The 23795-nt window shown below is 66.8% G+C and overlaps 1 protein-coding gene across 11 annotated transcripts in view; it reads left to right on the top strand.

The window, feature by feature from the left end:
• Positions 1 to 23364, top strand: part of ARAP1 (ArfGAP with RhoGAP domain, ankyrin repeat and PH domain 1) — a 38910-nt gene extending 15546 nt beyond the window's left edge. For 7 of the 11 annotated variants that reach the window (XM_072032958.1, XM_072032965.1, XM_072032966.1 and 4 more), the window contains 33 exons: positions 3024 to 3196; positions 3429 to 3499; positions 4180 to 4283; positions 4746 to 4874; positions 6625 to 6694; positions 6903 to 7023; positions 7152 to 7357; positions 7692 to 7798; positions 7887 to 8086; positions 8311 to 8396; positions 9739 to 9921; positions 10948 to 11122; positions 12103 to 12237; positions 12573 to 12708; positions 13033 to 13135; positions 13212 to 13407; positions 13706 to 13751; positions 13957 to 14120; positions 14420 to 14632; positions 15052 to 15157; positions 15382 to 15529; positions 15754 to 15837; positions 15943 to 16011; positions 16148 to 16265; positions 17950 to 18063; positions 18166 to 18308; positions 18815 to 18847; positions 20016 to 20098; positions 21116 to 21166; positions 21601 to 21664; positions 21758 to 21913; positions 22662 to 22700; positions 22842 to 23364. In XM_072032958.1, the coding sequence (XP_071889059.1) occupies positions 3024 to 3196; positions 3429 to 3499; positions 4180 to 4283; positions 4746 to 4874; positions 6625 to 6694; positions 6903 to 7023; positions 7152 to 7357; positions 7692 to 7798; positions 7887 to 8086; positions 8311 to 8396; positions 9739 to 9921; positions 10948 to 11122; positions 12103 to 12237; positions 12573 to 12708; positions 13033 to 13135; positions 13212 to 13407; positions 13706 to 13751; positions 13957 to 14120; positions 14420 to 14632; positions 15052 to 15157; positions 15382 to 15529; positions 15754 to 15837; positions 15943 to 16011; positions 16148 to 16265; positions 17950 to 18063; positions 18166 to 18308; positions 18815 to 18847; positions 20016 to 20098; positions 21116 to 21166; positions 21601 to 21664; positions 21758 to 21913; positions 22662 to 22679 (3805 nt within the window). In that variant the 3' untranslated portion in view covers positions 22680 to 22700; positions 22842 to 23364. Of the gene's footprint in view, positions 1 to 3023; positions 3197 to 3428; positions 3500 to 4179; positions 4311 to 4745; positions 4875 to 6624; positions 6695 to 6902; positions 7024 to 7151; positions 7358 to 7691; positions 7799 to 7886; positions 8087 to 8310; positions 8397 to 9738; positions 9922 to 10947; positions 11123 to 12102; positions 12238 to 12572; positions 12709 to 13032; positions 13136 to 13211; positions 13408 to 13705; positions 13752 to 13956; positions 14121 to 14419; positions 14633 to 15051; positions 15158 to 15381; positions 15530 to 15753; positions 15838 to 15942; positions 16012 to 16147; positions 16266 to 17949; positions 18064 to 18165; positions 18309 to 18814; positions 18848 to 20015; positions 20099 to 21115; positions 21167 to 21600; positions 21665 to 21757; positions 21914 to 22661; positions 22701 to 22841 lie in introns of those variants that run through there. The other 4 variants (XM_072032961.1, XM_072032959.1, XM_072032967.1 and 1 more) reach the window with 4 other exon arrangements.
• The last annotated feature ends 431 nt before the right edge of the window (positions 23365 to 23795 follow it).

The raw sequence follows: 23795 nt of genomic DNA, 5'->3' as shown, positions 1-23795 counted from the left end.
GCCCCACAACTGGTGGTGCCCTGAGCTCGGTGAGCACAGGGGTCCCCAGGGGCGTGGGGACCCCAAGCAGCGGGGTGATGCTCCCCCCAAATCCAGGGGGGCTTCTCCACGTTGGATCAACGCTTGCAGCGGGCTGGGTGCTGCATTTCCGTGCCGGGGGGGGGCTGTTTGTGCACGTCGGGGCGATGCCTCCCAAATTCGGGGTGGGGGTTCCCCCCCCATCTGGGTGCTGTCCCCTCTCGCCATCGGGCAGCGACCCCAGCGCACGGCTCCGTCCCCAGCAGCCACGGCTCCGGGAGGGGACAGCCCCTGCAGGGGGACATTTGGGTGTCCCCACGATGGGTCTGGGGGGGACCTGCTGCCTCCCCAGCCCCCCAGTGGGGCTGTCTCTGCTCGGCTGCCCGGCATTTTGGGGGTGCAGCCGCTCGCCCCGGCTCCCCCTCTTCCGGCAGCGCCGCCGTGGTCCCCGGCACTTCCTCCCGCAGGGCACGGCCGCTGTGGGGCCGTACCCACACCCTCCCCGACCGACCCCCACGGAAACGGCCCCGGGGGGGGGTGACAGGGACACGGTGGGGGGCATTTTGCAAAAGTCACCGGGGTGCCAGACCCGGCGGGGGGGGGTGAGTTGTGGGGTTCCGGAGGGCTCCAGGTCTGCCGAGAGCGAGCGTCGCGCTGCGGTTTCCTCCGTGCTGCTGCTGCTGCCCTCCAGCCAGCTCTGTGCCCCCCACTGTGCCCCCCCCGAGCCCTGCCAGGTCACCTCCAGCCCTCCTGGGTGCCACTGTCACCCCCAGAGCTGCTGGGTGCCACCATCACCCCTTGGTGCCACCGTCACCCCCAGCCCTCCTGCGTCCCGTTTGGGGACCTCGAGAGGGGCGAGCGGAGGGGCTGTGCTGGGGGGCACCCATGGGGACGGGGGGACGGTCACCTCCTTGTCCCCGAGGGATGGAGGAGGGCAGGGAGAGATGGCTGAGGAGGGGGCATTGCTCTGGGCTGTGCCCCCTGCTTGTGCTGGCACGGGGCAGCGCGCACCCTTTGGAGACGCTGGGGGTCCCACAACTCCGCTCCCCGTGTGGGGCCACGAGAGCTTCTGACGTTTTTTTGGGGGTTGAGGAGCCCCAGGGTGTCTCTGGTGCTTTTGCAGCTTCTCCTCTGGGTGTTTTGGGGAACTGAAACGTTATCAGTGCCGCGAGGACGCTGCGGCTGCCCGCTGCTGGCCTCGTCCCGTGAGCCCCAGGGGGGGGCGGCGCGGGCAGGAGCGGGTGACAGCAGGAACGGTGTCCTCCCAAAGTGTCCTGAGGTGTCCTTGGCGAGGAGGCAGTGCTTGTCCTTGCCCGTCACGGTGTGAAACAACAAGAAATGGGACAGCCTGGGGGTTTTGGGGACGCTTGGGGACTTTGGGGAGGTGTGGGGACCTTGGGGAGGCGTGGGGACCTCGGAGAGGTGTGGGGACCTCTGGACAGCTTGGGGACCTTGGTGCCATCGGCTTGCTGCTGGCATTGGGGTCACAACAGAGCCCACGGGGGGCCTGGAGGCCACTCAAGTGCCCCCCTTAAGCTGTGACAAACCCCCTGTCACCTCCCCGCCCCTGTGTCCCTGCACCCCTGGCGGTGCCGGCGGTGGCACTGGGAGCTGCGGGAGGACTGGCCCCCGCTCCCCTAATGTATGGATGGTTGTGGCGGGTTCCCATGGCAATGCTGCTGAGAAATGAGGTCAGCCTGACCCCGCAGCCTGGCAGCCGAGGGACAAATTTGCTCTGCGAGGCTCCGGGAAAGCTCCCGAGCACCCTGGGTGGCACGGGGAGGGCAGCTTGGGGACCCGGCGTGGCCGTCCCCGGGGTGCGCTGGGTGCTGGGAGCAGCCCGGGAGGTGCTGAGCTTTCTCCGTGTAACTGCTGGGATTTGGAGCTTGGGGTCTGGATCCTGCCCAGACGCCCCAAATTGGGGTTGCAGTGCAGGTGCAGGGCTCATGGATGGGGACGGTGGCCCCAGTGCAGGGTTGGGAACATCTCCGGTGGCACCCATGGCTCAGCAGCACCCACCCTGGGCACCCATCTATTTCCATCACGGGCTGTCAGCTGCCCCCAAAACATCCTCAGTGAGCGATTTGGAGTGGGACTGGGAATAAAAAAGCCCAAAAAACTGCCCCAGGGTCTGCGAGGCTGTGCCCTGGGGCTGTGGAGGGCTGGCATCACCGCCACCAGAGCCCCCTGGGTGTGGAGCTGAGTTTTTCACCCCAACGCATGGGGCTTGGGCAGTGATTCTCTGTGGGATGGCAGCCCCATGAGATCCCCCTTTTGCCTTTACGCCGTGTTTGGTGCATGACTTTTGCACAAAAACCCATTCCTGGTCCCCCTCCGAGCGCACCCCCCGTGCCACCGGCGCCCCGTGGGGCTGCGGGGCCGTGCCGAGCCTCCTCCCTGCTCGGCCCCCCCTCCGTCACTATGGGGCCGCTCAATCAGGTCCCTTTTATATTTTTACACCCGGCAGGAACTTCCCCTGATTTCCTGCCCCCAGAAGCACTGCGCTTCGGAGGGCTTCGTTGCGTTTCTGCCCGCCCGCAGTGGCTGGGGAGGCAGGAAGCGAGCGGAGAACGGCGGGGACGGGCGAGGGGTGGCCAAAATCAGCTGGTTTTGGGGGGCTTGCGGGGGCTCCAGGTGGAGAGCTGGGTGCTGCGAGCCTGGGATCTGCATCCCCTGGGTCCCCTGAGACCCAGCTCCAGGGGACAAAACACCTGATAGGGGACCGGGCTTCAAGGCTGGAGGCGGCCCCTGGTGTCCCCGAGAGCCCGATAAGAAACCTGAGCTGCGAGGGAGGTTTGGGGCCGGGTGCCAGGAAATCCTTCCAGGCCTGAAAAGCGCCGCCATAGCCCGCGCAGGGTGAGGCCTCCGCCACGGGAAGGTTTTGGGGCTCAGGATGGGGTCGGTGCTGTAAAAGGGGCTCTGGTTTTGGGGCGAAAACGGGTGCGGGAGGGTCCGTGGGATGCCCGCGGTGCCGTCCCGCAGCGCCTGCTCCTGTCTCTCCGCAGCGTTCCTGCCAAGGAGGAGGTCCCCGTCCCCGTCCCCATCCCTGTCCCCGTCCCCGACAGGGAGCCCCCCGTCCCCCCGTCCCCTCCAGCCCTGCTGCCCCGTGCCAAGCCGCAGCCGGCCCCGCAGCCCCAGCCGCCCTCCGAGCCCTCCTGTCCCTTCGTGCCCGAGTTCGGTGAGTACCAGGGGGTCCCCAATCCTACTCTGGGACCCCCGGCGTGGTGCGGGGTCCCTCTGGGGCATCACCTGGCAGCTGGGGTGATGAGCAGGGGAACAGAAAGGGGTTTTGGGGAGAGCCCTGGGCCCCCCGGGGCAGCTCCTGGATGGGGCGAAGCCACCCCCCGAGCGGTGCCCGGGGGTCGTGGTGGTGCCAGGAGCTGCCCAGCACCTTCTGCTTGCCCTCGCAGATGACTCTGACTACGAGGACCCCGCCTGGGAGGAGGAATTAGCCAGCCCCGCGGGGCAGATGGCCGACAAGGTTGGTGTGGGTGCTGGAAGGGGCTGTGGGAGGCGAGCAGGGGGCGTGCAGGGACACCCCCATGGTGGTGCTGGTCCTGGGTGGGTTTTTGGGCACGGCTTGGGGTCGGGGCGGAGGGGCAGGGTGCTCTGCGAGCCCACTGCTTCACCCAAATGCAGCCTCCCTGTGGGCTGGCGTGCACAGAGTGCGTGCTAGTGGACGGCTGCAGCATCGCAGCCAACATTGATTGCCTGGATTTGGGATTTTTATCCACCACGCGCTGAACTCCTGCGGGTCTGGGCTGATTTTGGGGGCTGCGGCGCGCTGAGCACCTGGAGCCCTCACCATCCTTTTCCTGGCGATGTGCACTGCCTTCCCCTGGCCCCAACCGTGCCACCCCCTGCCCGGGGGGGTTATCCAGGACCATCCAGAAGCACCACGGCACCTCGCAGAGCCTCGGGCACTGCTGGAAGCTTCAAAAAGGGAGCGATGCAGGCGGTGCCGCCGCATTTTGCGCCCTCTTTCCCTGCCTCTCCATGGGCATCCCTAGCTGGTGGTGGTGCTGCGAGCTGCGGGGGGTGCTCAGCACCCTGCTGGGTGCAGGGGGTGGCCGGAGGGGCTCAGCCCCCCCCACCAAAACGCCCTGGTGTGGAGCAGGGAGGGTGCAGGGCTGCCGGTGTCACCCCCGTGTGTCCCCGCAGGAGGATGCTGAGGCCGTGACGGGTCGGCCGCGGTCCCTGCGCTTCAACAGCCTCTTCAGCGAGGACGAGCTCATCGAGGACTACTACGATGCTCCCCCGGCCAAGTAGGGGCTCCTCCTGCCGCTCCTCGTGTGCGTGTTCACGTCTGCCTGCCTGCGGCCGTGCCAGCGTGCGCGGGCAGGGGCCGTGCGCGGCGCCGTGCGGGCAGGAGCGCGCGTGTGCGAGGCCGGGGGGGGGGTGCGTGTGACGGGCTGTGCGTGCACAGGGGGGGCTGTAAATATTCGGGAGAGGCTGTGAACATTCGGGGGAGGCTGTAAACATTTGGGGAGGGGGTGTAAACATTTGGGGAGGGGGCTGTAAGCATTTGGGGAGGGGGCACTCGCCTGGGTGCGCGCGCCGCTGGTGATGCCCAAGATGCGTGCGCGCACGGGGGGGTGCGCACGGGGGTGCACGTGCACGCCTGCATCACTCCATACCCCAGGGCTCTGAGCGGTGCAGGGGGGGCCGTGCCCACCCCCTCACCATCTCATAACCCCCCCCCCCCCTGCTTGGCTCCCGCTCCCCAGCGCAGGCAGAGGCTGGAGCGACGACGGCCCCAGCCCCGGCACACTCGGCGACGGCATGGAGCGCTCGGCCACCCCGCAGCTCTCCCCCACCATCCGAGCGGGGTGGCTGGACAAGAACCCGCCGCAGGGGTGAGTGAGATTTGGGGTGCAGCCCCTCTGCCCTCCCCGTGCTGTCCGTGTCACCCCCTTGCTGTCTTTTTCCCCCTTGTGGGTCCTGCTCGCTGGGGGAGGCGGTGCGCTCTGGTAGAAAGGGGCTCCTGCGGCCACCTCCTGCCTCCTGGTTTGGGTTAAAAGCGGCTGGTTTTAGTGAAAGGCTCTTTCTCCGAGCGGGTGCGCTGAGCTGGCTGAGGAGGAGGAAGGAGGGAGCTGGGGGGAGGAAGGAGAAGCACGAAGGGAGGCTGGATGAGGGGAATGGGGCTGGGGAGCGGGATGGGGGCTGCGGCTCTCCAAGCGCTGAGCCTCGCACGTCCCGGCCTGACTTTGCAGCTCCAGCTTCCCCCTGTCCAAGCACTGTGGGGTCGGGTTTTTGGGAAATGAGCACTGCTCGCTCCGGGGAAGACCTGGGGGTGGCAGCAGTCCCGGAAAGCTGCTGTCTGGGGGAGAAGTGGTGGCTTCAGGCTGCCTCGCACCACCGGCACGGCTGTCCTGCCTTCCCCACAGGGCTCAGATTTTATTTTATTCACTGAGATCTCTGCAGGAGGCTTTTCTGGCAGCACTCCTGCTGCGTCCACCTGTGGGTTATTGGGGGATAACACCCAGGGGCACACAGACCTCAATAAAGTGGTTTGTGTGCCAACCCCTTACCCCGGGGCTCTGCACCCCTGCACTTCCCCGTGGGACCCAGGGGTGGCACGGGGAAGACTCTGAGGGAGCCCCGGGTCCCCCACCTGCACCTTAACACCAGCCACGAGGAAACCCCAAGGCCTGAATCCCCCAGGGAGGAGGAACCCGGGGCTGGTTTTGGGGAAGTGAGAGCCGCGCAGAGCTCCCCGGGGAGCCGGGGGGAAGCTGCTCCCTGGGTGGGGAGCCGGAGCCTGGGGAAGGCACTGGAAGAAAAACCAAAAAAAACAACAAATTCCTAACCCTGAGTGCCTAAAGGCAGCCGGGAGGGCCGAGGGGTTTCTGCGGGATGAAAATTGGGAACGGGAGGGCCGGTGGAAGAGCCCAGAGCCTCAAGAAGGATTTCCTCCTTCCGTAAAGGCCGAGCGCGGCGGGGTCACGTGTGGCGGTGCTGAAATCCTTTCCTGAACAAACAAGTGCTTAAGCAACAGCCCACGAAGCTGGGGGGGCACCAAGGGGGGCTCCCGGGGCTTTGCCGGAGGCTTTTGGGGGGGTGCCAGGGGGCTTCGGGGTGTCCTGTCCCCCTGCGCCCCTATCCGGTGATGCTGATGCGCACCGAGGGCGCGAGGTGCCCGGGGGGGCCCTGCAGGGAACGGGGACGCCACCGACCCGGGGGGGCTCTGGCAGCGATTGCTAATTGGGGTCAGCATCTCACGGGGTGCTTTTAGGGGCAGCCCCCCCGCTCTCGGCTCACAGGAAAGCACAAACCCTCCCCGCTCCCCCCCCGCTGCTGCCACCAGGGTCGATGGTGAGGCGGCCCCGGGCTGTCGGCAACTGGGGCGTGAAGGCACAGGCGGAGAGGCCCCGGGTTCAAGGGCACATGGGGGGGATTTGGGGGGGGCTGAGGGCGCTGCTGCAGCCGGGGGCTCGCCTCCTTTCTGCACCCAAACCCACGCAGGGGTCCGCGTTGTGTTGGGGTCCCCGTGCCCGACCTGTCCCGGCCCCCTTTGTGCTCCCATCTGGGTGCTCCCCAAGCCCCCCCGGGGTGCGTTTTGGGTTCCCCCGTCCCCTCCAACGCGCCCCTCCTGTCCCTCCCCAGCTCCTACATCTACCAGAAGCGCTGGGTGAAGCTGGACGCCGATTACCTCCGCTACTTCGACAGCGAGAAGGTGAGGGGGGAGGTGTCGGGGGGGGGCACCGAGCCCCCCACGGCATCCCTCTGGGCGTCCTGGTGGCACGGAGGTGCCAAGGGACAACGTCCCCGGCGCACCACGGGAGCGAGGTGCCCCAAACCCCAGCCCGGGGTCGTTCCCAACCCATCTCCGAGGCGGTGGTGGTGACGGTGCCTCTCTCCCCCCACCCCGTGTCCCCCCCCAGGACGCCTACTCCAAGCGCTTCATCCCCGTCTCCTCCATCTCCCGCGTAGCCAGCGTCGGGGACCAGAAATTCGAGGTGGTCACCACCAACCGCAACTTCGTCTTTCGGGCCGAGAGTGACGGTGAGCGCTGGGGGGACACCAGCCCCGACCCCATTTTGGGGCTGCTCCCTTCCTCCTGGCAGCCCCCTGGCCCTTCGGATGAGCCCCCCCAGCCCCAGCCCTGACCCCTCTGTGCTCCGACCCCGCAGCCGACCGCAACGAGTGGATGCAGACCCTGCAGCAGGTGGCGGAGGAGCGCAAGGGGAAAGCTCCAGAGAGGACCCCCGTGCCCCCAAACGCCCCCGATGCCACGGAGCCCGCGGATAAGAGCGGCTTCCTGGAGCTGCGGGGCTTCAAGCACAAGCTTTTCGTGGCCGTGGCCGGGGACAAAGTTTTCCTCTACAAGAACTCGGAGGTGGGTGCCGGGGGTGCGCTCTGCATGGGGACCCCCGCCCATCGTTTTGGCAGCCGGGGTAGAGCAGCAATGAGCTGGGGCTCCCCAAAATGGGGAGGGGAGACCCCAAGGGTGGCAGACCCCAAGCTGCAGACCCCCTTAATGGGATTTGGGGACCCCAGGAGCATTGCACCCACTGGGTGCAATGGGTTGGTGGCGTCTCCAATTGGGTTGGTGGCGTCTCCATCCCAAACCTTGAGCGCCCCGGGGTTGGGGGTGTGCGTGGGGTCCCCGGAGGGGGGGAGGCGGCCCTCCCTCACCTCTCTGCCCACCCCCTCCCCATTTGCCCCCCCAGGACTACCGGCAGGGCATCGGCATCACCTACATCGAGATGAACGTGGGCAACGTCAAGGAGGTGGACCGCAGGGGCTTCGACCTGACGACGCCCTACAGGATCTTCAGGTGAGCAAAGGGAGGGGGACAACGGGGTGCCCCCCAGCCCCCTCTTCCCCACGGCCGTCCCTCCCTCACCCCCCCTCCCCGCCGGCAGCTTTTCGGCCGAGTCGGAGCAGGAGAAGGAGGAGTGGGTGGAGGCCATGCGGCACGCCATCGCCGAGGCGCTCTCCAACTCGGAGGTGGCGGAGAGGATCTGGGCGCTGGAGCCCAACCGCTTCTGCGCCGACTGCGGCTCCCCCCAGCCCGACTGGGCCTCCATCAACCTCTGCGTCGTCATCTGCAAGAGATGTGCAGGTAACGCCCCCCCCCCCCCCCCTCAGCACCCTGGGGTGCTGCGTGCGCCCCGGCACCCGGCCCCTCTCCAAATGGCACCCGGCATCGGGGAGAGGGGGCTCCCCAAAACCTCCCCTGCTCGGTCCGTGGTGCAGCGCAGGAGGGTTTGGGGGGAGAGGGGCACGGCTCTGCGCCCCCCCTGACCCCAAAGGGGGGTCCTAACGGCTCCTCTCACCCCCCCCCAGGGGAGCACCGGGGCCTGGGGCCCGGCATCACCAAGGTCCGAAGCCTGAAGATGGACAGGAAGGTGTGGACGGAGGAGCTGATCCAGGTAGCGGCACGGATGGGCTCCGAAATCTGCTCTGGGGGCAGCCACCCCATGTCCCCCCCCATCGCAGCCCCCACTGTTATCCCCATCCCGACCCGTGCCGTGACTCGGGTAGGGAGGGGACCACCAGCAGCCCCCTGCCCCCATCCCTGCGGTGCACCCTGGGGGCACGAGGGGGGCTTCACGCCCAAGCTGGGGGGCAGAAGGCACCTGCGCACCCACGGGGTGACCCCAGGGCCGGGCAGGAGGAAGAATTTGGCAACACCAGCACCAGGGGTGGGCGTTGGGGTGGGCTTTGACACGGCACCGAGGTTCTCAGCAGCACCGGGGGCCCTTGTGGGTTGTGGGGCCGCTGGAAAAAACCCTAAGCTGGCCCCAAACCTCGTCCCCAGCACCGTGCCACCCTGCTGCCCGCCCCGTGGCACGGGGTCTGTGCCGCCCTGGCCGTGCGCCCCGGTGCCGCGGCCCCAGCGGGTCCTGCATTCCTGCCCCTGTCCCACCCTGCAGCCCCCGCCTCCGGGCTGTCTGCTCCCCAGCCCAAAGCCTTCCAGCTGCAGCCCCGATCCTCCCCTTTCCTGGAAGGCTGCCGTTAACCCCTCCGGGCTCGTGGAGAGCTCTGGAAACATCCCCGTGCGCCCCAGCCTGCTCCGTGCCCCCCGTGCACCCCAGCTCCATCCCTCTCCTGCTCTGCATCACCCCAAAGGGCACGGGGACGCTCAATGAGCACCCCCAGGGAGGTTCACTGGGGTGATGCCATCTCCAAAAAGTGTCCCCAGGGCAAATTTTGCTGCTTCATGGCACAGCAGCAGGCGGGCACGGCTGCCACAAGGCTGCAACGCCGAACGCGGGGCAGAAATGCACCTCCCGGCCCCGGGGGGCAAAACGGGGGCTGTGCACCATGGGGTCAGGGAGCGGGGTGGCGAGGGGCTGCGGAGAGCTCTTTAAATCCCCTCCCGGGCTCTCGGTGCTGCTTTCCAGATGTGCTTTTTTTTTTTTTTTTTTTCTGGGGCAGGAAGGGGAGTGGAAGGATTGCAGGGGAAGAATTGCCTGGAGCCGGGGCCGGGTTAGGGTCACGCCGCGGCGCAGCGCAGCGGCGGGCGGGTGCTCCCCCACCCTAGGCTCAGCCCCTCGCCCCCTGCCCACCCACCCACCCGTGCTCTCCACTCCTTGTGCACGCCGCCTTCTTCTTCCTCCTGCCTGCACCCGGAGAGCCTCAGCATCACCGTTTTGGGGTGGGCTGGCAAGCTCCCTGCAGGCTCCCCCAGCCCCACAGAGCCCGTCCCACCCCATCCCACCCCGTCCCACCCCGTCCCCCAGCCACGCCGGCCTCCCCTTGTCCCCGCAGCTCTTCCACCACATCGGCAACGCCGTGGCCAACCAGTTTTGGGCCGCCAACGTGCCCCCCAGCGAGGCCATCGGCCCCGGCAGCAGCAGCCAGGACCGGCGGCGCTTCCTCATCGCCAAGTACCGCGAGGGCAAGTACCGCCGCTACCACCCGCTTTTCGGCAACCAGGAGGAGCTCGACAGGGTCAGTGGTCCTGGGGACGGGTGTCGCCCCTTGGGGGGGGGTCCCAAAAAGCACAGGAGCGAGGTCTCCCCTCGTTCTCGGGGTGGGGATGTGGACTTTGTGGGCGGTGGGAATGGTTCCAGGTTGGGGACGCCCCGTTGGGGTGCTGGGGAGGGGGTTTTGGTCCTGGTTTGCAGGGGGGTGGGTGGTCTCCATCCCTGCCTCCCTCCCTGCCTGGATCAGCCCAGCCTCTAAGGGTCTCCCTGTGTCCCCCCCAGCCTTAGCCTGGGGTCTCCAGGAGGGATGGGAGCCCCGAGGGGACAGGGTGGCACCGCTACGGGGCACAGCCAGCTGGGATGGCAGCTCTGTTCCCAGCCTGGGCGAAGCACCCCTTGTGTTATTCCCAAAACTTTGGGATCCCTGGGTCCCACCGCAGCCCCATGCCCTGCCTGACCCTGGCACGATGGGTGCCCTGCTTCCAGCACCCTCCCCACCAACCTCCACCACCCCCTGACCCCAAAACCTCCCCAAGCACTGGGGTCAGGCGCTCCCAGCGGGGCACGACGATCCCACTGGTTCCCATCCCAGCTGCGAGCAGGACTGGGAGCGGGACAGCCTGGTGCCCCCGGTGCTGTGGCAGCCACCCCGGGGTGCTGCCTCCCCGTGCCTTGGGGCTGTGCAGCTCCCCTCGGTGCCGCGCCGCTGTTTGCACAAGAGCCGGGGGCGCGCCGTGCCGGCGGCCGCGGGAATTCACATGTGGGCTTGTTTGTTTTTCTGCTCCAAGAGCCCGTCCCACCCCACTGCCGGATGACTTCACCCCGGGCTCCTTAAGGGAGGGATTCGCCAGCTCCAAAACTTTCTCTCTCCCTCCTTTGTCCTGCCCCGGCGGCGGCTGGGAGGAACCCGGCCAAGCTCCCCGGCTCCTTCCCCTTGCTGCGTCCTCGCGGGGCTGGCTCCTCGCTGGGGGTCTCGCCCCCCACCCCTGGAGCCACACAGCCTCGAGGGCAGGCTCGGAGCTCACCCCCTGTCCCCCCTGCTCTGTCGCAGGCCCTGTGTGCGGCCGTCACCACCAGCGACCTGGCCGAGACCCAGGCCCTGGTCTTCTGCGGGGCGGCGGTGACGTGCGCCACCGGGGACCCCCAGTGCCCCGTCCCCCTGGCGCTGGCTGAGAAGAGCGGGCAGAGGCTGCAGATGGAGTTCCTGCTGCACAACAAGACCTCGGGTAAGGGCTGTCCCCACCGCCGGGTGTCCCCTGGGTGTCCCTGTGTGTCCCCGGGTGTCCCTTGGGTATCCCCGGGGGTCCCTGGGTATCCCCGAGGGTCCCCTGGGGGTCTCCAGGTGTCCCCTGTCCTGGGGAGAGGCAGAGACTTTTGGGGCTGATCCTGGCTGTGCCACGGGGCGCTGCTGTGTGCAGAACAAGGCAGCCCTGTGTGACCCAGCCGGGCTCTGCTCGCGCCGGGTTCCAGCCCCAAACCAAAATACCAGAGCGGGACCGCAGGAGCCCTGCGATCCGCCCCGAATTCCTGAGCCCGCAGCCGCCTCCGGGCTCAGCTCAGCTCCTGCCACCCCGCAGCCTTGTTCTGCATTCCTGCTGCCCCCCAGCCCCTGATTTCTGCCCCTCTCTGGAATTTTTGCACCTTTGGGTTCGTCTGGCCCTGTTGGGAAAGCCCCAGAGGTGCCCAGGAGCTGGGTTGGGGCAGGAGGGGAGAGGCTGTGCCACGTCGGGCATTTTGGGGAGCCCTGGTGCTGCCCGGGAGGGAGCGGTGCTGGTGCTTGGGGACATCCCCACGAGCATCCCCACTGCGGGATGGACGCCTGGAGGTGCACGGGGAGCGAGCCCCAGACCCCAAACCAGGGCCGGGCCAGCGCCAGCGTGGGCTGCAGCCACCTCCTCCCTCCAAACCCTTCCCAAGTCTCCAGTCCCGTCCAAGCCCTTCCCGCTGAGCTGGAGCTGGCCCAGGAGGGGTCTGGCCTTGCGATTTTGGAGCTGTCAGCACAAAAAAAGGGCTGGGAGAGCAGCTGCAGCGAGGCCCCCTCCGTGCGAAGCGGAGAAACCCGAGCCCCTGAGCTCATCCCGCGGTGCCCAGCGGCTCTGCGGCTGCACGGGGGCTCTGGCAGGGGAAACCCCCAGCCTCGGGGGGCATTTCACGGCCCCGTAGCCCCCCTCCCAGCCCCGTGCCAGGCTCTTCTCCCCCTCCGCAGAGACGCCACGCCTGGAGGTGGGGGGTGGCGAGGAGAAGCACTACTCGGTGCTGCTGCCCTGCGTCACGCACAACGGCTTCCTCTACAAAACCCCCTCCATGGCCAAGCCCGTCAACGAGAGGAAGGGCCAGGAAGGTACGCGGGGGCCCTCGGGGAGGGGGGGAAAAGGGGTGCGGGGGGTTGGAGAGCCCCAGCAGGGAGAGAGGGCGGAGGGGCTGCAGCATCCCCAGCTCCCCAGGGCAATGGTGAGACAGGCAGGGGTGCGGAGCGAGCCAGGCAGCCTGCTTTTGGAGAGGTTTTGGAGAGGTTTTGGAGAGGTTTTGGAGAGGTTTTGGGAGCGAGGGGCTGTGCCCTGAGCTGGTGGGCTGGTGGGTGGTCTCGGGTGGCTTTTGGTGGCCTTGGGGTGGTCTTGGGTGGCCCCAAGTGGCCGGAGCATGAGGGGCTGCTGAGCACCCCCCTGTGCCACGCAGAGTTCAGCCGGCGGTGGTGCACGCTGCACGACGGCGTCCTCAGCTACTACGAGAACGACCGCAACGCCGTGCCCAACGGCGAGATCAAGGCGGGGGACATCGTGTGCCTGGTGAACAACCCACCCCACACCCACGGGTAAGGCTGTCCCCAAATTCCCCCGTGTCCCCTCTGGTCCCCCTGTCCCCTCCGGGCCCCCCTGTCCCCTCTCCACGGAGCTGCTGCCCGGCCCCGATGGCACTGAGCTGCCCATTTTGCAAGGAGCCTGTTTAATATTTTATTCTTTTCAAGCTTTTTGCTAACATCTTGGGTCTCTGGCAGAGTGTGCAAAGCACTCGGGAGCCCTGGGGATGTGCTGGGGGGTCCCCAGTCAGCGGGACCATCGGTGGGGCTGAGCCCCTCTCCGCTCGTGCCGCGGATGCTCCCCGGGCACTGAGGTTCCTCGAAATTCTCTTCCTGCAGGATCGAGAGCACTTTTGAGGTGTACATCGAGTCGGAGAGGCTCTACCTCTTCGGGCTGGACTGCCCCGAGGCCGCTCGGGAATGGCTCAAGTCCATCGCCAAGGTGGGCACTGGGGACCTGGGGCCGGCGTGGGGGCCGGGGGCTGCGCGCTGACATCCCTCCCGTGCCCCCTCCCCAGTCCTTCGTCCCTCCCCACGCAGAGGAGCTGCTGAGCCACGATTTCGAGAGGATCGGCCGCCTGCTCTACAAGGGGGGGCTCAACCTGGAGCGTGCCAAGGAGGGCTGGTTCGCCCTGGCCGGCTCCACGCTCTACGTCTGCTTCGAGGACAGCGAGCGCCACGAGGCTCTCCAGCTGCGCAAGCTGCAGGAGCTCTGTAGGTGCCCCGTGCCCCCCCCGTGGGACCCACGGTCAGGCTGGAAGGGGGTCCTGGGGGGGACAGACCCTGTCCCAAGCTGCTGTGGGGTTATCCAGCCCGGTGGCAGCCAGCAGGGTGCTCGTGGTGGGGGTCTGGTGGGTGCCGCTGCCACGTCCTGGGAGCTCGGGGACCCTCTTTTGGGCAGGGTGCTTCCCCTGGCAGCTCTTCCTCCTCTCCATCCTCTTCCTCCTTGCTGCTCCCCCAGCCTGGGCTGGAGCTGGGCGGCTGCTGACGGGCTCCTGCCTTCCCTTCGCAGCCATCCAGGGAGACAACGAGGTGCTGGTGCTGGTGGAGAGGCGGAGGTAAACGCGGAGCTGGTGGCGCAGCCTGGCTGGAGGGTGGGTGGGGATCAGCCCCCCTCCAGCAAAATATCCCCCCCTGCCCAAGCCCACCATGCTCCTGGGATGCCTTCACCCTCGGGGGAGCCCAGATTGGGGTCCGGGACCGTGCTTATGGGTTTGGGAAGGGGGCATCTGGGCCCCCGCTGAGCTCCGCGGCCGCCGGCAGGACGCTGTACATCCAGGGCGAGCGGAGGCTGGATTTCCTGGGCTGGGTGCACGCCATCCAGAAGGCTGCGGGCAGCTCGGGGGACACCTTGTCGGAGCAGCAGCTGACCGAGGGGGACGTCCCCATGCTGGTGGACCGCTGCATCGACTACATCACGCAGTGCGGTACGCGCCCTCGCTGGACGGGGTCGGTTCGGGTCACCCCATCAACGTGCCATGGCAAGGGGCAGCCCCAGACCCTTTTTCCTCCCTCCCCGAGCATCTCCTCCGGCTTCTTGGGAGGCTGGAGCGGGGCTTGGCTCCTGCCCACGGCTCCTCGGTGGCCTGGGGAGCACCTGCAGGGTGGGGAGCACCGCGTCCCCCCCTCGGGGACCCTTTGATGAGCGAGCCAGCGCGGGTGGGTGGTGGCCAAACCGCGGCGCTCCCGGGGGCTCAGCGCTGGTGGTGGCTCTGCTCTGCCCCAGGGCTGACGTCCGAGGGGATTTACCGCAAGAGCGGGCAGAACTCGAAGACCACCAGCCTGCTGGAGATGCTGCGCCGCGACGCCCGCAGCGTGCGCCTGAAGGAGGGCGAGCACCACGTGGACGACGTCGCCAACACCCTCAAGCGCTTCTTCCGCGACCTGGGCGACGGGCTCTTCACCCGACGCTGGAGCCAGGACTGGCTGCGGGCCACGGGTGAGGGCGAGGGCCACGGGGAGGGCGGGGAGGGGGCGTCCCGGTGCCGAAAAGCTGAGCCTGGCCCCCTCCCTGCTCGCTCCTCTCGTTGCGCATCTGGGGTCCAGATGTTTCCCTTGGCCGGCACGGTGGCCGTGAGTCAGAGCCGCCGGGCGCCGAGCCCGGGGTGGGGAGAGGAATGCGCCCGCCGTCCCCGCACCCAGGTGTGGCTAGGGGGGGGGCTCGCCCTTTGCTCCTGGATCCAGCCCCCCAGCACCAGGGTTGGAAGCACCCGGGTGCCAAACAGCCAAAAAATCTGGGGTACGCCAGCCCCAACAGCTCGGTGATGGGGTGGGAGGCTCCGAGGTGGGACCTGGGGTGGGTGGGGGTCTTCATCGTGGTTTCACGCCCCTTCATGCTTGCATTTTTCCCCCTCGCAGCGCTGGAGGATGAGGAGGCGAAGATCGGGGAGTACCGGCAGCTCCTGGAGACCCTCCCCACGGTGAACAGGGCCACGCTGAAGGCGCTCATCAACCACCTCTTTCGGTACGTTGAGGGTCCCCAACGCCCCGTGGGGCATCGCCCCATTTTCTGTGGGGTTCTTTGGGGGTGTGGGGTGCAGGAGAGCCTTCATCCCTCCTCCTCTTCATCCCAAGCAAGAGATGGATGAGGATTTGGGGAGTAGAGGTGCTCCAAGCTGAGCACCACGTCCCGGATGGGGGTCCCGGGGGGGTGGCACGGGGCAGGAATCATCATGGGGTGCCCCGCAGGGTGCAGCGCTTCTCGGGGGACAACCAGATGAACACGCACAACCTGGCCATCGTTTTCGGGCCCACGCTCTTCCAGACGGACGGGAAGGACTACAAGGCGGGCCGGGTAGTGGAGGACCTCATCAGCCACTACGTCAAGATTTTCAATGTAAGGTTTGGATGCGTAAAACTCGAACCCAAAAAGCTCTGCCCTCGGGTGGGGGCTGCTGCAGGACCCCCGGCACCCGCCCGTGCCGACGCACGGGTGGCTCCCCAAGGGATGGGGGCGGCAGGAGGGAGGCGGTCCTGCTCTTCCCAAAAATTCTCCTTATTTTGGAGGCACACGGGGTGGGGGCTGCATCCCCATGACCCCCAGGTTCCCCTCCTTGGCAGGTCAACGACCAAGAGATGAAGAAGCAGCAGGACGAGATCACGGCCATCATGAAGATGCGGGAGGCAGCGTCCAGCGGCACGCAGGTGGGGACCTGCAGCAGCACATGGGGGGGGGCACACGGTGGGGGGGGGGGATAAATCCCGTGCGTGGGGAGCCGTGGGTGAGAGGAATTTCCCCCTGCCCTGCAGCAAGCCGGGGATTTCATCTGCACGGTGTACCTGGAGGAGAAGAGGACGGAGACGGAGCAGCACGTCAAGGTGAGGGGGGCTGGGGGAGGGCGCAGCGGGGACGGGGACCCCCGTCGTGTGCCCAAAACTCGGCTCTGAGCCGGGGGACGGTGGCACGGCACGGGGACAGGGCTGGCACTGGGTGACAGAGACCTGTCCCCTGCAGATCCCGGCCACGATGACGGCCGAGGAGCTCACCTTCGAGATCCTGGACCGGAGGAAAATCGTCACGAAGGAGAAGGACTACTGGAGCTGCTTCGAAGTGAACGAGAGGGAGGAGGCGGGTCGGTGTGGTGGCGGGGATGGGGTGGGATGGGGTGGAGATGGGATGGGATGGGGATGGGGATGGGATGGGGATGGGGATGGGAATGGGATGGGGATGGGATGGGGATGGGGATGGGGATGGGATGGGGATGGGATGGGGATGGGATGGGGATGGGATGGGATGGGGATGGGGATGGGATGGGGATGGGATGGGGATGGGATGGGGATGGGGATGGGGATGGGATGGGATGGGATGGGATGGGGATGGGATGGGGATGGGATGGGGATGGGATGGGGATGGGATGGGATGGGGATGGGATGGGGATGGGGATGGGATGGGGATGGGGATGGGGATGGGATGGGGATGGGATGGGGATGGGATGGGGATGGGATGGGATGGGGATGGGATGGGGATGGGGATGGGATGGGGATGGGGATGGGATGGGGATGGGGATGGGGATGGGATGGGGATGGGGATGGGATGGGATGGGGATGGGATGGGGATAGGGATGGGATGGGGATGGGATGGGGATGGGGATGGGATGGGGATGGGATGGGATGGAGATGGGATGGGGATGGGATGGGGATAGGGATGGGATGGGGATGGGGATGGGATGGGGATGGGGATGGGGATGGGATGGGGATGGGGATGGGATGGGGATGGGGATGGGGATGGGGATGGGATGGGGATAGGGATGGGATGGGGATGGGATGGGATGGAGATGGGATGGGATGGGATGGGATGGGATGGGGATGGGATGGGATGGGGTGGGATGGGATGGGGATGGGGTGGGATGGGGATGGGGATGGGATGGGATGGGATGGGATGGGATGGGATGGGATGGGGATGGGGATGGGATGGGATGGGGATGGGATGGGGATGGGGATGGGATGGGATGGGGATGGGATGGGGATGGGGATGGGGATGGGGATGGGGATGGGGATGGGATGGGGATGGGGATGGGATGGGGATGGGGATGGGGATGGGGATGGGATGGGGATGGGGATGGGATGGGGATGGAGATGGGATGGGATGGGATGGGGATGGGATGGGGATGGAGATGGGATGGGATGGGGATGGGATGGGGATGGGGATGGGGATGGGATGGGGTGGGATGGGGTGGAGATGGGATGGGATGGGGATGGGGATGGGATGGGATGGGATGGGATGGGGATGGGGATGGGGATGGGATGGGATGGGGATGGGATGGGGATGGGATGGGGATGGGGATGGGGATGGGATGGGATGGGGATGGGGATGGGATGGGGATGGGGATGGGGATGGGATGGGGATGGGATGGGATGGGGATGGGGAATGGGATGGGATGGGATGGGTGGATGGGATGGGATGGGGTGGGGCATGGGGATGGGATGGGGATGGGATGGGATGGGGATGGGGATGGGATGGGGATGGGATGGGATGGGATGGGATGGGATGGGATGGGGATGGGGATGGGATGGGATGGAAATGTGTGTGCACGAGCTACCTCCGTGCGTGTTTTGCCAGCACATGTACAGATTTTCCATGGCCTCCAGCGTTGTGTTTAGAAACCACACGCATTTTGCCATTGCAACACATTTTTTTTATATATATATATATATATTTTTTTGGCAATTCTGAGCAATTGCAATGGCTCAGCGGCCACCTGGCGCTCCCCGGGGGACCCCCGTGCGTGTCCCCGAGCCCTGCCTGTCCCCCAACAGAGCGTCCCCTGCACTACTCCGAAAAAGTGCTGCCCATCCTGCACTGCCTGGGCACCGACAGCTACCTGGTGGTGAAGAAGCAGCTCTCCATGGAGAACATGCTCATCTACCTCGGTGAGGGCAGCAGGCAGCGGGACGGGGGGGGTAGGAAGGGGGTCAGGGTCTGCCCGGACCCCTCCTGGGGTCCTGACCCCCCTGGGTGCCCCCCTTTCCCAGCCAGCAGAGTGGGCGACTGCAAGCACGGCATGATGAAATTTCGGGAGGAGAGGAACCTGCTGGGGCTCGGCCTCAGCACCGGCTTCCACGACCGCTACTTCATCCTCAACCACACCTGCCTGCGGCTCTACAAGGAAGTGCGGGTGAGTATTCCCCTTGTCCTTCCCCTTCCCCCTTCCCCTTCCCCTTCCCCTTCCCCTTCCCCTTCCCCTTCCCCTTCCCCTTCCCCTTCCCCTTCCCCTTCCCCTTCCCCTTCCCCTTCCCCTTCCCCTTCCCCTTCCCTTCCCCTTCCCCCTTCCCCTTCCCCTTCCCTTCCGTTCCCTTCCCTTCCCTTCCCTTGGCACGTGGGGCATCGTGCGGGCACCTTTTAGGGCTGGCACCTTTTAGGGCTGGCATTTTGCAGGCTGGTGCCAGCAGCAATCGAGCTGCCCCCAAACCAGGACCTTGGTGGGCACGAGCCAGGAGCCGGCCCCGTTAGCTCAGGGGTTCAGGGGGGAGCCCCAGTGCTCCCCTATCCCTCGGGGGTGCTCTCCATCCCCGCCGCCCCCACCCCATCACCTACCGAGGCCCGGCGTGCCTGGTGGGCAGCAGGGGGGGGGTCTCCTGGGGGTCCCCATGTCGGGTTTAACCCCGCTCCTCTGTTAAACAGAGCCTGAAGCAGCGGAGCCCCGTGCTGGAGAACGTGAGTAGGGGGCCGAGCCGGGGCGTGCAGAGGAGCCCTGGCCCTCTGCCCTTACAAGGCTGCTGGGGCTCGACCCCGATCCAATCCTGCACGTGCTGGGCCCCTCCGTGGGGGTGGACAACAAAAGGGTCCCCCCCGTTATCCTCAGGTGGCCCCCCAGCTTTGGGGACGCACCGGCTGGCACCCCGTTATCCCCCGGTCCGCCCCAGGAGCTGGGCACGGGGTCCGGGGAGGGGGCGCACGGAGGGGATGGGATTGGGCTCACGCCCCCATCCCGCAGGCATTGGATCAGGCCCTTGTAAGTCACCCGCTTGTGTGCTAAGGGGGGGCCCCGAGGTGCCCCCCCCGTGTGCCACCCGCTGCCGGAGCATGGCTTGTGCCACCGCACGGGGCATGGCGAGAGAGCGGCAGCACCAGGAGGGTTTGGGGACACCAGGAGGTCTGGGGGCAGCAGGGCACCTGTGGGGGGGCTTCCCCACGTCCCCCCCACCTTTGGGGGCTGCCCAGTGCGGGCGCAGCTCCGTCAGCACCCAGAGGACGCGAGGATGGGCAGGGGTCCCCCGGATGGTGCGAGCTGGGGACGGAGCTGGGGCTCCCCTCTGCGCCCCAGGGGGGTGAGAGCGGTCCTGGGGGGGCACCTGCTTGCCGTGCCGTGCCGTGCCGTGCCGTGGTGTGCTGCACCTTGCTTTTCTGTGCCGTGCCATGCTGTGCCAAGCCGTGCCAAGCTGTGCCACGCTGTGCCGTGCCGTGCCACACTGTGCCAAGCCGTGCCACGCCGTGCTGTGCCGTGCCAAACCGTGCCACGCCGTGCCAAACCGCGCTGTGCCGTGCCAAACCGTGCCGTGCCGTGCCACGCTGTGCCACACTGTGCCATGCCGTGCCATCCTGCACCGTGCTTCTCCCTGCTGTGCCGTGCCGTGCCCACAGCAGGACGTTTGCAGCACGCCGCCCGTGCCTCATCTCAGGCTGCCATCTGCTGGGAAACGTCCCCGTGCTGCTCCCAGCTCCAAAACGCAGCCAGCACCGTGCCGTGCCCCGGGGGGGACCTTCCTCCCCCTGTCCCCTCTGCATGGGGAGGTGTTGGGGTGGTGGCACCCTCCCCGTGCCTCTGCTCACCCTTGGCGAGCCCAGAGCAGGCCGGGAGCCCAACGCAGAGCTCTCTCCGCAGAGCCACAAGCCGGAGAAGGAGTGGCCCATCAGGAACCTGCGGGTCTACCTGGGCATCAAGAAGAAGCTCCGGCCGCCGACGTGGTGAGCGAGCACCTCTGGGTGCCCTGCTGCTGGGGACAGCCCCCTGGGGACAGGGACAGGGGCGCTGTGGCCACGGGGAGGTGGCTCGTGGTGGCCGTGCCTCTTGCCACCAGATGTCAGAGCAGCCTCGCAGGACGCGGGCTGCAGCCTGGGGATGGCGCGGGGACGGGGACGGGGACCTGGCACTGTCCCTGCGCACGAGGGGGAGGCGATGGGGGGAGGCCGGAGTGTGCGTGTGAGTGTGCACGCATGTGTGCAGTCATGGGGATGGTTGTGGGATGGGGTGGTTGTAGGGATATGGGGGTGGTTGTGGGGTTATGGGGATGGTTGTAGGGATAGGGGGATGGTTGTGGGGATATGGGGATGGTTGTAGGATGGGGGTGGTTGTGGGATGGGATGGTTGTGGGATGGGATGGATGTAGGGATATGGGGATGGTTGTGGGGATGGGATGGTTATAGGGATATGGGTGGTTGTAGGGATATGGGTATGGTTGTAGGGATGGGGTAGTTGTAGGGGTGGGGTGATTGTAGGGATATGGGGATGGTTGTAGGGATAGGGGGATGGTTGTGGGGATGAGGGTGGATGTAGGGTGGGAATGGTTGTAGGATGGGGATGGTTGTAGGGATGGGGTGATTCTAGGGATATGGGGATGGTTGTAGGGATATGGGGATGGCTGTAGGGTGGGATGGTTGTAGGGTGAGATGGTTGTAGGATGGGATGGTTGTAGGATGGGGGTGGTTGTAGTGATATGGGGATGGTTGTGGGGATGGGGTGGTTGTAGGGGTGGGGTGATTGTAGGGATATGGGGATGGTTGTGGGATGGGGATGGTTGTAGGGATATGGGGATGGTTGTAGGGATATGGGGATGGTTGTAGGGATAGGGGTGTCTGTAGGATGGGATGGCTGTAGGATGGGGATGGCTGTAGGATGGGGATATCTGTAGGAACACTTCTAAACCTGGCACCCCAGGGAGTGCTGTGGGGCTGTTCCTCATCTTCTCCCCTCTCCCCTTCCAGCTGGGGCTTCACGGTCTTCTACGAGAACGAGAAGCACGAGAAGCAGCAATGGTGAGGGCAGGGGGACACCCCGCACCGGGGGGGGGTCTCCACGGTCAGAGCCGTGCCAACGGGGTCAGATCCTTCCCCTGGCTGTCCCCGAGTCCCCTTCATCCCCCAGGGGCTGTAGGGTCCTGTGCAGAGCAGCAGCTCCCGGCCCCCTTTGGGGTCCATCTGTGCCCCCCAGGGCGCACCCCCTGCGCCTCCCCCCTCACCCTACAGGGGTTTTCCCATCAGATTGTGGGTGTCCCCAGCTGGCTAGTGACACCACCAACAATTTGTCACCATCGCTGCCAAACCCCAAACCCCTGGCACCCCCATCCTGGGGTCCGGACAGCTCCCAGGCACCCGGCTCCAAATGGGCATCCCCACCCCAAACCGTGCCGGGTGACCCCATAGGCGCACACCCTTGACATGGGGTGGGTGCTGTCCCCGTGTCCCCACAGGTACCTGTGCTGTGACACCCAGGCCGACCTACGGGAGTGGTTCGCCACCTTCCTCCACGTGCAGGTAACTCCAAACCCTTAGGGGCGCACGGTGGGTTTGGAGACCCCCGAATTTGGGTCCTCGCTCACCCCACAACGCGTCCGCCCCCGTTCCCAGCACGGCGGCGCCCTGTGGCCCTCGGAGACCTGCAAGGTGCGGGCGTCGCGGAGGCAGCAGGACGCCAGGTTGGGTAACATCTCCCTCATCCCGCTGCGCGGCAATGAGAGCGAGATGAGGAGCAGCGTGGCTGCTTTCGCTACTGACCCGCTGACCGTGAGTCTGCATCACACGGGGGGGGCCCTAATGGAACGGCATCACCCTACTGGGAGACACTGGGGTGACCGCATCATACGGGGTGGGACGGGGGGGGGGGACCCTCATGGAACGGCATCGCCCTACTGGGAAACACTGGGGTGAGCGGGGAGATGGGGATGTCCCTTCCCTGCACCCTTCCCGGCCCCTTTGTGGGGTTTTTGGGGGTTTTCTGGGGAGCTGGGGTGCCCCGAACCGTGTGATGCAGGGCGAGGGGCGCTGCGGGAGCAGTGATTTTCGTGGGGATGGGGTCACCGATCAGCTCCCCTCCTGCTCTCTCGCTGCCGGACCCCACAACAGCCGTCCTGCCCCGGGGGCTGCTGTGTGCCGGGGTCCCCCCCCCTGTGCCTGGGGTGTCCCCGCTCAGCCACGGGGTCCGTGGGGGCAGCCCAGCACCCCGCGGGACCTCGTTGCTGTTATAAACCCGAGTGCATGGCTGCGCCCCCGGGGACGGCTGGATGTCCTCTGCCGTGCCCCAAGGGCATGATTTGGGGTCTGGGGTGCACCCCACAGCAGCCTGGCTCGGGTTTATAACTGGGAAATGGGGGCTGCTCTGCTGGGGATGCTCCCCGAGGGCTTCGCTCCGGTCTGCCCCTTGCTCCCCGGTTTTCTCCCCCGAACCCCCCCCCCCAGCTGCTGGTGATGCCCAGGTGGGCGTGCAGGCAACGGGGGATTAACGGGGGCCTTTTTTCTCTCTCCTTGTCCCCAGCTCCTCCGAAACGTCTGAGCTGGAGGCCTGACACGGCAGGTGGGTGTCTGCTGCCTCCGGGGTGACCGCGGCGCACGGGGTGCACGTGGGGAGGCGCACGCAGAAACGCCTTGCACGGAGCAAAAGGGGACACAAGCGGTGCCCCCCACCCCATTTCCTGACCCTCTGCTTGTCCCCCAGGTTCATCTGCGAGCGGGGAAGCCCTCGGGGAACCGACACCGCGGCGGTGACCCACGGGCAGCCGGGAGGGGACACGGCAGCAGCGGGGCAGTGGCTACGGACCCCCGGGGGGAACCAGGCTGGGCCAACCCGGCCGCCCCCACCCCGGCTGCTGCTGCTGCTCCGAGCCCTGGGCAGGGAGGCAGCGCCCGGCCGGGCACCCCACAGCGGGGGGCTCGTCCTTCCCCTCCTCCTCCTCCTCCCTCTGTTTTTAAATCCTTCCTATAAAACCACGCGCAGAGCCCCCGCCCCGCAGCCCCCCCATCGCTCCTGGAGAGCTGGTGGCACAGCCCTGGGGTCTGCGCCCCTCCCCGTGCCGGGCAGGGCAGCAGGGTGGGCTTGGGGGCTTGGGAGGGCTGTGTTCAGCCAGACCCCCCCCCCTGGATCCAGCCTCTGCTGTTGGCTGGGGGGCGCGGGGTGGCGGGAGCTGCCCCCGTCCTGGCACCACGTCTTGTTGATATTAAATGTTTTGGGGGAAGCGGTGCGGGGGTGTCCGGGTCTGTTTAGGGGGTGGTGGGGAGCACCCACACCCTGCGAGGGGCTCGGGGGGTGGGTGCCTGCTCCAGAGACGTGGAATCCGTGCTTGGGCTTTCCTACAGCCTGGCTAAATGACAAACCAAAGGGCACCCCTTGTCACTCTGTGGCACCGAGAGCCCCGGGGCGCAGGGACACCATGGGGTGGGGATGGGGCACAGGAGCCCACTGAGGGCTGGGTACAGCCGGGGTTTGTCCCACCCGGGGGTGTTCCCAGCCTGGGTCACCCCTTGGGGACCCCCTTTGGAGGTTCCCGGTGGGGATGTGGCTCTTGGGGCTCCAGGTTGGCACCAAATGGCACCGAGCCCCTGCCAATGGCACCAATGGCACCCTGCCACATGGCCACGTGGCCCTACATCCAGCTTGTCCGTCTGTCAAGAG

This window comes from Anas platyrhynchos, chromosome 1 (assembly GCF_047663525.1).
Source record: "Anas platyrhynchos isolate ZD024472 breed Pekin duck chromosome 1, IASCAAS_PekinDuck_T2T, whole genome shotgun sequence".
NCBI classification, from domain to species: domain Eukaryota; kingdom Metazoa; phylum Chordata; class Aves; order Anseriformes; family Anatidae; genus Anas; species Anas platyrhynchos.
Note: the sequence above shows the minus strand (reverse complement) of the source record. Positions and strands in the feature narration are given on the sequence as shown.